This window comes from Daktulosphaira vitifoliae, unplaced genomic scaffold (genome assembly GCF_025091365.1).
Source record: "Daktulosphaira vitifoliae isolate Bord-2020 unplaced genomic scaffold, ASM2509136v1 Scaffold_5, whole genome shotgun sequence".
In the NCBI taxonomy this organism is placed as follows: Eukaryota; Metazoa; Arthropoda; class Insecta; order Hemiptera; family Phylloxeridae; genus Daktulosphaira; species Daktulosphaira vitifoliae.
The window spans coordinates 6050493-6063065 of record NW_026099576.1 but is presented as its reverse complement, the minus strand read 5'-3'; the positions used below and the strand labels follow the sequence as shown (position 1 = coordinate 6063065).

The 12573-nt window shown below is 26.3% G+C and overlaps 2 protein-coding genes across 3 annotated transcripts in view; one reads left to right on the top strand and one right to left on the bottom strand.

The window, feature by feature from the left end:
• Positions 1–12573, bottom strand: part of LOC126907402 (Kv channel-interacting protein 2-like) — a 383598-nt gene that overhangs the window by 147818 nt on the left and 223207 nt on the right. The window lies entirely within an intron of this gene.
• LOC126907195 (cuticle protein-like) lies at positions 995–9766 on the top strand. Its single transcript, XM_050688307.1, has 3 exons — positions 995–1129; positions 1608–2243; positions 8931–9766. Exons 1-3 carry the CDS (start codon positions 1118–1120, stop codon positions 9690–9692), a joined length of 1410 nt encoding a protein of 469 aa, XP_050544264.1. The 5' UTR covers positions 995–1117; the 3' UTR covers positions 9693–9766.

Genomic DNA, 12573 nt, shown 5'->3' with positions numbered 1-12573 from the left:
ACCAAGTACTACAGTATAATTATTTGTTGCTATATAATTAAGATTTTCAGTATATTAACTAAAGTAAAATGTATTTATTAATGGGTATGTTTCACCTATTTCGGCGCAAACTAATGCCTATTTCGGCTCTTTAGCTGCCATACACCTAGTCTATTTCGACTTTTTTTTTTTTTTTTTACATTTACCAAATTATTACCGAATTTCTTTCTTTTAATAACCCCAAAAACTCTACATTAGGACCTAAGGTTGTCACGTCCTCTCATGTCCGGGCGCCAATGAAATGGTATTTAATTTATTTTACAAATTAAAAAATTAATTTTTGATTACAATTCGTTTCTGTATTAAATAACAATTTAAAAATTTATATAAATATCAATATATACAAAAATAAACATATTTCTTTCTATGTACTATTTAGTATGTGTACGATTAGTCGTAGTTATGTTTCTAACCTTAATTTCAGTTGTACTGGTGATGCAGTGTTCATTGATGTAGGAGTTCAAATATAGTTGATATTCGTGTGTATTTATTCGCTGTTCTCTCAAACATAGTTTGTTGATATTTCCATTTTAATTCATCATAAAAAATCTTATTGTTACTTGTTAGTTTTTTATTTTAGAGAGAAAACGAAAAACAAAAGTGTTCATTTTATTTAATACATAGATATCATAACCAACCAACTATTTTATCTTCTTATCACTTTGTTAGGTATGACAACATTTTTCCAGCGCCGCCACCACATAATGTGAATGTAAAAGTCCCACACGACGTTGCCGCATATTATACAATAATACGAGTAATAATACAATAATAGAACATTTACAATATTTCATCTAAACTGTACCATTACAAGAAAATAACACTTTAACTTAACTTTAACTTTTTAAGTAGTTAATGTCCACCATTGAAGCCCTTTCTCTGGATTACAAATCGTCCATCGTACGTTATTATGGGGATTGTTCTTTTGATTACCGCATAGGTGGTTTGACCTCAAGAGGGGAGCAATAGATTCTACCCAAATAATATATAAAGTAGATCGTTGTCAATCAACATTATTCAGTCATCGTTTGGTTTAAACACTCTTAACAACCAAAACTTATTTATTTATTTATTTGAAATGGCTTTCAAAGTAAGTACTGAAAAATTAAAACATCAAATGTACTTGTATATTATTTTTTTTTTAACGAGAAATAGTTTTAAGTGTTAAAGTGGTCTAATATAATTAATGAAATCAATAACGCAAAACTAGTGGATTTTTCATAGTGTAACATAAGTGTTATGAATTATTTTATGAAACAAATAACTAAATTTATAAACAGTGTTTTAACTATTATTAAAAAATTATCTGATTATAGTATTTCTAATTAAGAATATTAATATTGTAATAAAAAAAAAATTACTAATTTTTATAATACATTTGACATTTATAATTAAAGTATTTTCATTTTTTTACGAGTGATAATATAAAGAAAACTTTGTTACGATCATTTTCTATTAAATTTGCAATAGAGTGAAATTCAATATAACTGATTAATGAATCATTTGTTTTTACTGAATTTTATTTTTAAACAATTGATAAAAATTAAATTAAAATATTTTGATTTCAGTTCGTCGCCATAATTGCCTGTGTATTGGGATCCGCACTTGCCGGCCCGTTGGCACCAGCCTACCCTGCACCGTCTGCCTACCCAACACCAGCTGCCTATTCAACACCAACTGCCTACTCAGCTCCATCTTACTCCGCCCCAGCTTACAAACCAGCATATTCTGCACCAAAATCCTACGCCCAAGAAGAATCTTACGCTCCAGCTCCATACAACTTCGAATATTCCGTCAACGACCAATACACTTATGATGTCAAAAGCCAACAAGAATACAGTGACGGAAACGGATACGTCAAGGGATCCTACAGTTTGGTCGAACCTGATGGCACCAAGAGAATCGTTGAATATACCGCCGACGACTACAACGGTTTCGTCGCTGAAGTGAAAAAGGAAGGAACACCATCATACAACTCCGCTCCAGCTTACAATTCTGCCCCAGCTTACAACAAACCAGCATCGTACCCAACCCCAGCTGCCTATCCAGCACCAGCTTCCTACCCAGCTCCATCTTACTCTGCCCCAGCTTATAAACCAGTGTACAAACCAGCTTATCCAACTGAAGCTTATCCTTCAGCTCCAGCTTACGGATACTCTACCCCAGCTCCAGCATACAAACCGGCTTCATACAAACCACAATATTAAGTTAACTTAGTTTTAAAACAAAATTTTTAAATTATTCTATTTTATGTAAATAAAATACATTTGACATCCAATAATTTATATATTCTTTTAACCTATCCAAATTATTATTTAATGGAATATATACAGGCTGATTTTTTTATGATAACCCACTCAATTACTTACAGAATAATAATAATTTAAAATTTTTTTTTAATTTTTATCTTTAGTTACACATTATTCTTGAATTATTAACTATGTAATACTTTTTAAGTTCATCCCTTATGCCTGGTAAGGGTGTCAACTTTGTTTTTTTAAATGGTAACACATATTTTTAATTTAATAAAATGTTTGAGTTTTTAATTCAATAATAAATAGCATTTGAATTTTTAATAAAACCTAATTTGTTTATTAGATATAAACATTTAAAGTTTCAATTTTTTGAGTTAATATATAGGTATAATACACAAGGGATTACAAATATAGGAAGCTAATTGGTTTTTTATGATATTGCTATTACAGTCACGGATTGTTTATTATCAATTATGACTATCAATAGATATACTTTTTGTATTGTCAGTTAGTGTATTTATAAACTCACAACAATGTACCTTACTATCATTGATAATAACAATGACGTGTACCTGCTAATATCGATGATTATTAATTTTTGTTATATTCAAGTAGATTTTTTTATCAAATTTCACTTAATTACTGACAGAATAAAAATAATTAAAACATTTTTTTATTTTGTTACCTTTAGTTACATATTATGTTTGAATTATTAGCTATGTAATATTTTTTAAGTTTACGGGTTTTAAGGATGTCAACTTTGTACTTTCAATCGGAAAAATATTTTTAATGTTTAAGTTTTTATATATGTATAGTAGTCATGGAATGTTTATTGACAATTATAACTTTATCAATAGATATTCTCTTTGTATTGCCAGTTGGTGTATTTATAAATAATTTATAAATACATATTATTCATAATTATCAAGATGTCTGTTACTACTATTAATAATAAATGCTGTGTATCTGCAAATATACGTCATAAATATTCAATTAACTACATGTATTTGTAATCCCTCAAGATTTATACATGATTTTTAACATTAAATTAAAAATTTGAAACTTTAAAATATCAGTTTTTATTTACGTTTTCATTTTATATTTATACTTAAGATAATTATTTAACCAAAAATAATTATTTTCCGTCATAAAATCAAAATAGTTTTGACTTTATTCAAAACATCAAGTGTTGTTTCAAATTAAGTTTAACATAATAATAATACATTACATCTAGTTCGTTTATATTAAAAATACAATTTTCATTTGAAAACATTTCTTAGAGCTATCATTGACTAACTAATGAAAAGCTTTGTTTATTAAAGCTTGAGACTAAACATCAATTAACAAAAACTCTGAAATGCTCTCCCAGAGTATTGTGTAATTATAAAAAAAAATTCTTGTTTTCTATTTTGTATCATTTCATATAAAATGTTACAATTAATAATTATTATAACAAATATGTTTAATATTTTGTTATTTGATATATATATATTTCAAATAATATACTTACTAAATCTATGGATATATCAATTTCTTATTATACTATTAAAAATGTTGTTAAATCGTTTTTTTAATTGATGAACTGTTCATATTTTTTTGCAAAATATAAAATTAAGTGTTTTAAATTTAATATGATAAAACAGCACATACAGAGGTGCAACCAGGGAAGGATAGGAAATTGTACTCCTCTGAAATAATTTGCAAAGTTTGAATTTTTAATTATGATATTTGTTTTGGTTTGCTTTTTAATATAGATCATTACTTTTGGTGGTTTTTTTTCAATTTTTTTCCTAGCAATATATGATCTTAAGACAAGAAAAAATTAGAATTCGATATAACATATTATTTTAAATACATTAAATGGTTGAAAAAAAGAATAAAGTGTAGGTATTTTTGAAAGACATAGGTGTAAATATGTAGTGGGTTCAATATAAAGTCTCTCCTTATTAATAATAGTTTTGTTAATTCGCAAACAATTTTCATTATTATTGATGTCTGTATTAGAATTAGGGTGCCTAAGCCTCTAAATATTAAATATACGTTACAATATGGAATTTTTTTAATACCTTATTACTTGAACTATAATATAGTTTGTAATGCAAAAATCAATATGTTTAATAATTTTAAACAAGTTACCAACATATTAAAATGACAGATAAAAAGTGTTTTTTTTTAATTTAAGGCATTACGCCTTATATTACTTACATATTTGAAAAGTTCATATAATTGTCAAACACCGAATATATTCTCAAATGTAGAATTTTTTTTTAGTTTTAAAATAATTAAAAATAACTTATTTTAGAATCACCTAGAAATCAAATTTGTTTTACTTATTTAAGCTAAATACAAAAAAAAAAAAAAATACTTATTTAAATTTATGTTATTATTAAAATGGGGTTTTATTTTAAAATTTTGTTAATTTTTTAATACATTTTATAAAAGTTAATTATTTATTAGAATATTTAAATAAAGTTTATTTCGGATGATTTAAAATAAATAAATATAGCTAGATAAAAATAATTATTAAAGATTATTATTTTGATATTTTTTAAAATTTTAATTAAACTATATTTTGCTTCAGCTAATATTCAGTAATGTAATCTATAATATCAACATCACACAGCGATAATTGGTGTTATATCATGAGAGTAAAAGTGTTAATGTCAAGGTCGAGGTTAATCTGTGACGAATAGAGTAAAATATAAAAAAAAAAAAATGACAGGCAGCACCTCTAATTATGTTAATAGACATAATACTAAAAAAAAAAAACGCAAGTAATATTATAGAAAGGGAAAAGCTGTCCACGTACTCTTTGATTATAATAAAATTATTGTGGCATTAGGTCGATGCAACTAATAATCAGCATTACAATTAATTAGTGATTTTTCAAATCGAGGATAAGGACTTTAGCCCCGAACCATGATCAACAAGGGTAATGTTATACGCGTACGCATAGAATGTCAATGTCCTTCGTTCCACGCTTGCGCTCCCATTGATGGTGAGAATTCATTCAAAAAAATAATAACATGGGCTTAGTAACCCCGGCAATGGATTTCTGTGCGAAATCTGCTCAGTCGTGAACACCTATTTTTAAATACAATAACCATGTGTCAATAATATCTGTATTGTTATCTTATTATTTAAACTTAATATCCATAATATTATGCACATTTTTGTTATTATTTTTCTATCTAAAACAATTGAATAACGATGGAAAATGTTTAATATTGTACCGAATATGGAGATTCGAGGACGAAATACCGACAATGGGTGAACGGACACTATGTAATTACATTAATACTATAGATAACGTGAACAATATTATTTTTCAATTCCGGATAAGTAACAATCGAAAGTTCAAGGACCGTTTTTACCGGAAACTTGCTCGGATTTCCATCTATTTGTCTTACATAATAGTGACTTGTTAAAGTGTCCATTGTTTGAAACATTGAATTCAGAAAAATAACTTGTGCCATTGTAATATATTTATTTTATTATTTTTAAATAGGTTGTAATAAATTATTTTAAATTAATAATAATAAATAAATTAGATATTAATAGACATTGAAAAAACTAACTTTGTTTTATTAAAAAACTGTTTTAAATTGATTACATTAAAGAATTAAATTTCAATAGAAATTTCTACAGTTCTAAATTTAAATTTAGTCATTATTAATTTGGTTTAGTCTTCAAGCTAAAAACTAAAAGATCTTAAAGATTGTAGCTAAAAGTATAACTCAAACCAAACATCAATGTTCGAATGTCAGTTATAAGATAGTAATTAATTAGTACTGAATTATTGATGAATAACAAGAACAAGCTAGTATTTAAAAAATAGTTGTATTTTTAAAGAAGAACTATTATTAGGGTTGTAGTTTCTTACCCGATTGGTTAAGTATGAATTTGTCGTTAATGAAAGGATCGTGTAAAAATTCTATTCAAAATCTTTTTGTGTGAAAAAAATTATTTCTATAATTATTTTTTTGTTGTCAATATCATATGTTTTAACTTAAATTAAATTAATGTTTTATTATATTTACAAATTTAAATCATCTAATATTTATATAATTTTAAAAAAGATCATAATTTGATCAATTACATCAACCTAATTTTATTAAAGATACCCCTTAATGTTTTAAACGTAGCATACAGTTACATAAATATAATTTATAATTCATTAATTAGAATATATTTAATAGACTAAATTAAATAGAATTTATTAATTCCGTTCATATTTTGATCTGATTTAGCAATGATCAAATATCAAAACCACATTGGCCGATTTATAAATGATTAAAACAGACGTAATTTCTTAAACGATCGTTACCTAAAACGGATCGTAATAACAAAAAGGATCAAGGACTAGGCCAATTTGTAGAATAAGGCAATCTCGTCGAACTTATAAAGGTAATATCTAATAATAATATACATTATTATTATCACTGCAGTGCGGGATTCGATTGTAATAATGCAATCTAGAAGTATATTATATCAGTTGTTTTTTGTGTGTCATATGTATAAGACCTATTGACCTGTAAACATTTCGTTGACTGTTAATTATTAGTTTTATATTAGATAAACCGTAGTGGCCTACCCTTTTATGTTGATAAAATGAAATTTCACGTATTCAGCTGTCATGTATTTACTACTTGAAATAATTCAATATGAAAATCAATTTTTATTTTTGGAACTATTATCAACTTTAAATTTGCTTTTTGTAATTGAATTCAAGTAGAAAATTTACAGATAAAATGTCTTACATACATTTTTACTATTACTAATACTATTTGTATGAATATGCGCCAATTATATTTGTTAAAGTGGTTATCGACATCACAAAGTTATGTTATATAATTCTTTGATGAAGTTCTAGTGCTCTAGGCAAATCTTCATCGGTGTACCAATAATAGAGTTTACTGGTGAAATGGATTATAATCCATTTATCAAATGACTAGACTACTTTAATTATAGATGTTGACACTGTTTTTTGTATGGTCTATAGTTGAACTAAAAATTTAAGCATTTATTATATTTATTGAATTTTCTAGAACTATTAGTAAACAATTTTTAATCAATAATAATAGATGGGTATTCATAAACGAGTTAGTACAGCATAAAAAATCATATCCAGGGCTGTGAATTATATAAGCATTTATAAGTTTTGTTTGAGCTACTTTGAAGAGTATTAAGTTTGTTAAACTCTGTCCCAAGATTATATAGTATCACAGAAATATTCTTTGTTTTAGGGAGATATAACCACACTAATTACCCCAAAACTATAACATTGGCAAAATTACGTCACTAAGTTTTCAATTTGGTTAGTAAAAATGTTTACTGGTTGATGGTGTGTTATGATGCATATTAGCTCTTAGCTATGTTCACTAATCTAGTGTAAGAGGCAACGGGAAACCATTGTAATCAACTTTTCCTTAGTATACACTAGTTCAGCTTACTATTGTTAAACCAAACTTCTTGTTGGCCAAAAAAGATTTTTAAGGCAACAAGTTAATTTCAATATTACAATTAGGAGCACAAATAAGAAAGACTAGAAATGTCGATACAGAAAAAGTTTTTCATCGGTTTCCATTTTATTTATTTATAAAATTTAGTATTTGAAACAAGAAAATTTTGTATTAATTTATTGTATAAAACTATAAAATTTTAAATGCTATTTACATAACACTTGACAAAATATTTAATACTCAAATATTTTGGGAATATTTCAATATCTTGAAAAAAATCTGCTTATGAAGTTGTTAGTATGGTTCATACTTAGTAAGAGTAAGTTTTTACTACATTATTAATATATATTTTTTTGATAACTTTTTCTTAAAAGGTTATATGCAATTTATGTATTGCACAGCTAATTGTAATTTTGTTAGACTGTACATTTGCACAATTGAAAAGCAAAGATTTTGGGCGGTGCGAACTCCCTATTCTTTCTTTAGTTTCTAAATTGTCAAGACCAATACGTCACTAGAGGGATTGTTCTTTTGATTACCGCATAGGTGGTTCGCCCTCAAGAGGGGAGCAATAGAGTCTACCCAAATAATATATAAAGTAGATCGTTGTCAATCAACATTATTCAGTCATCGTTTGGTTTAAACACTCTTAACAACCAAAACTTATTTATTTATTTATTTGAAATGGCTTTCAAAGTAAGTACTGAAAAATTAAAACATCAAATGTACTTGTATATTATTTTTTTTTTAACGAGAAATAGTTTTAAGTGTTAAAGTGGTCTAATATAATTAATGAAATCAATAACGCAAAACTAGTGGATTTTTCATAGTGTAACATAAGTGTTATGAATTATTTTATGAAACAAATAACTAAATTTATATACAGTGTTTTAACTATTATTAAAAAATTATCTGATTATAGTATATCTAATTAAGAATATTAATATTGTAATGAAAAAAAAAATACAAATTTTTATAATACATTTGACATTTATAATTAAAGTATTTTCATTTTTTTACGAGTGATAATATAAAGAAAACTTTGTTACGATCATTTTCTATTAAATTTGCAATAGAGTGAAATTCAATATAACTGATTAATGAATCATTTGTTTTTACTGAATTTTATTTTTAAACAATTGATAAAAATTAAATTAAAATATTTTGATTTCAGTTCGTCGCCATAATTGCCTGTGTATTGGGATCCGCACTTGCCGGCCCGTTGGCACCAGCCTACCCTGCACCGTCTGCCTACCCAACACCAGCTGCCTACCCAACACCTGCTGCCTATTCAACACCAACTGCCTACTCATCTCCATCTTACTCCGCCCCAGCTTACAAACCAGCATATTCTGCACCAAAATCCTACGCCCAAGAAGAATCTTACGCTCCAGCTCCATACAACTTCGAATATTCCGTCAACGACCAATACACTTATGATGTCAAAAGCCAACAAGAATACAGTGACGGAAACGGATACGTCAAGGGATCCTACAGTTTGGTCGAACCTGATGGCACCAAGAGAATCGTTGAATATACCGCCGACGACTACAATGGTTTCGTCGCTGAAGTGAAAAAGGAAGGAACACCATCATACAATTCCGCTCCAGCTTACAATTCTGCCCCAGCTTACAACAAACCAGTTGCCTACAAACCAGCATCGTACCCAGCCCCAGCTGCTTACCCAGCTCCAGCCGCTTACCCAACCCCAGCTGCCTACTCAGCACCAGCTGCCTACCCAACCCCAGCTGCCTACCCAGCACCAGCTTCCTATCCAGCTCCATCTTACTCATCCCCAACTTACAAGCCAGCATACAAGCCAGCTTACCCAGCTGCTCCAACTTACTCAACTGAAGCTTATCCCTCAGCTCCATCTTACAAACCATCTTATGCTGCCCCAGCATACAAACCGGCTTCATACAAACCACAATATTAAGTAAACTTAGTTTTAAAACAAAGTTATTAAATTATTCTATTTTATGTAAATAAAACACTATTTGTCATCCAATATTTTATATATTTTTTTAACTTATCCAAATTATTATTTAATGGGTTATATTTAATATATTGAATTTAGATATTTAATATATTTATACATTTATTGGAGTTTAATCTTAGAGTGTAGCACACTGCATGAAAAAAGTCAATACCATATTTAAGAAAGGATATTTGCTACTCTATAATAACTCTCAGCTCTCACTGAACCGATTTTAATAATTAATATGTCAAAAGAAACCAATTTTAATGTAGTTAGACTTATTAAATACATTTAAAATAATCCACAATTTTAATAAATTAAAAAAAAATATCTTTCAGTACTTTCAAAAATGGCATTAAAAAAAATATTTTCTGTATTTTAAAACTTTTTTTTTTAAACAGTGACGATTGTTAAATTTTGATATATCAGCAGTCAAAGAAAATAATAATATCAATTTTAAAAATGCTGATCATTACAAAATGTGCGTGCTCAAAAAATGACTTATGATAAAAAAAGCAACCACACTGCATGTCTATATTTTAAAATTTTAATAACTTCCTAACTACTGGTTCAAGAGTTGTTATTGACCACTCATATTCTTAATTAGAATATTTTCTATTTTATAAGCTAGTTTAATATGTATTTTTACATTTAAAAAATATAGATGTCACCCATATAAGATATAAGTGATGGTCATCAAAATTATTTTGTAACACATAAATAAAAATACATGTTATTGATAAAATTAAAAAAAATATATTTACAAATAAATTATAATTTTAAGAGAAATGAGTGTCTAGAGTTTCTTTATTAAATCAGTTTTTATGAGGTAGTAATACTCTCCGTTACACCTTAAATTGTTAGAGCCTGATGTTTCATTTGTATTAAATATAATACAATGAATAAAACAAAACCTAGCACAATGGAATCGCGGTTCAATTGGAATGCAGATTAGTTAAGACAAAATAAATGACATCTGACAGTAATTAACATTATTATCACGAAAAACGCTTTAATGCGAATTTATTAAATTATTTAATAAAATCAATAAAATAATTAAAATTTACTTCAAGATATACAAAATTTTGCTTTATTCAAGTTAATATTTATTTTACAATTTATAAGTTCTTAAATATATTTAAGGTTTATCCCACATCCCTTAAAAGGATATTTACTTTATTTTTTATAAAGTAAATACCCTTGTATTTTATATTGTTAAAAAAGATTATATTGAGAAAATGACTGTTGTATAATAATTTTTGAATCAGTTTTAGCTTCGATGCGACGCTATTGACGTTATAATACCGCTATGCGGTATTGGTTTTACTAAGATGTGTTTCTTTTATTTTATTTATTTTTTTTTTTTGTGTCTGTTACCACTTTTTCTCATCTTTTACCGAACCGATTTCTTTCAATGATACGTCAAAAGATAACAAATCGTATCTAGTCGAAGACATTACCCTCAAAGATTGAAAAAAAATCCTGCTGTGCTGTGTTTTTTAGAAGTTATGTACATTTTTATACGTGGATGGGAGATCGAGCGTGGCAGAGTGATGTGTAATGATAAAGATAACATAAATTGCAACTCCCCAGTATACATTTAAAAATGTTAATATCTTCTGAATTACTAGTTCAAAATTTGTTATCGACTAGTTATTTGTTTAGTTGGTTCATTTTCTATTACATGAATTAGTTAATATGTGTGTTGTAAATCAAAAGTAATAAAATTAGTATCCTTATAAAGAAAGGAATAGACCAAAACATAATTTAAAATTATACACTAATAAATAAATAATACTAAACAAAGTTATATAGTAAACATATAATGTCATCGATGTATAAATCACTCTGTATAACATTATACAGATGTATATTTAACAGATACATTGTTATATACTTCAATATAGTTATGATAGTAATGGCTATTAAATTTTTGTCATTTATTAATTATTAATTTTTTTATGGGGGCATAATTTTAAATCATACTGGGCACGCGTATTAGTAAATCAGGGCTAGAAAATAGTGCAATATAATGTAATAAACTATAATTATTTAGCTATGTATAATTTGTTATTGTTTAACATGAAAAATATTCTTATGTTACATTTTTATTATTTATAATAGAAATTATTATTAATTAATAGGTACATATGTTAATAAAATTTTCTTTTTCAATTTTATTGAGTATAATATACTTTCTATTATTCTACAGTACTAATTGCAACATTTCTCATTCACATACTAATTATTAAGACTTACAGCTATTATCAAAATGTTATGTCATTGAATTGTTATATCAAATATTTAAAACGGAAGTTACATTTTAAAATTTTATTTTTTATATTCCATATGAGTAATAGCCAAGATTTATTTATTTTGACTTCTAAATAATTATTATTTCATATTTTACGGTATTGTCACTTAATAATTTATAAAAATTATAGTGTACTATACTTTTATCCAAAAAATTCGATAAGATTAATTAATTTTGTCATGTTATTAAATTTTTATAAAAACAACTAATTAGCAAATTAATTTTTCTAAATTTGTGTTGCAATGAAACAATATTTAGTTCAATGCCATAATTTAATAAGTATCTATTAACTTTAATTTATAGGTATACTGGTTAATCAATTTTTATTTTTCTAATATATCTAATTTATTAATTTAAACTGTCAACTAATTTTATTAGTTACTTCATTTGTTGTTTTTACACATAAAAATGTATGAAGATATGAAATGCAAATATAATATCTCAAATAAAATTTGAGATATTATATAAAATGTCTTAAGTTTATTAACTTTATACTGTGAAACGAGAAATTTTCAATTAGTGACT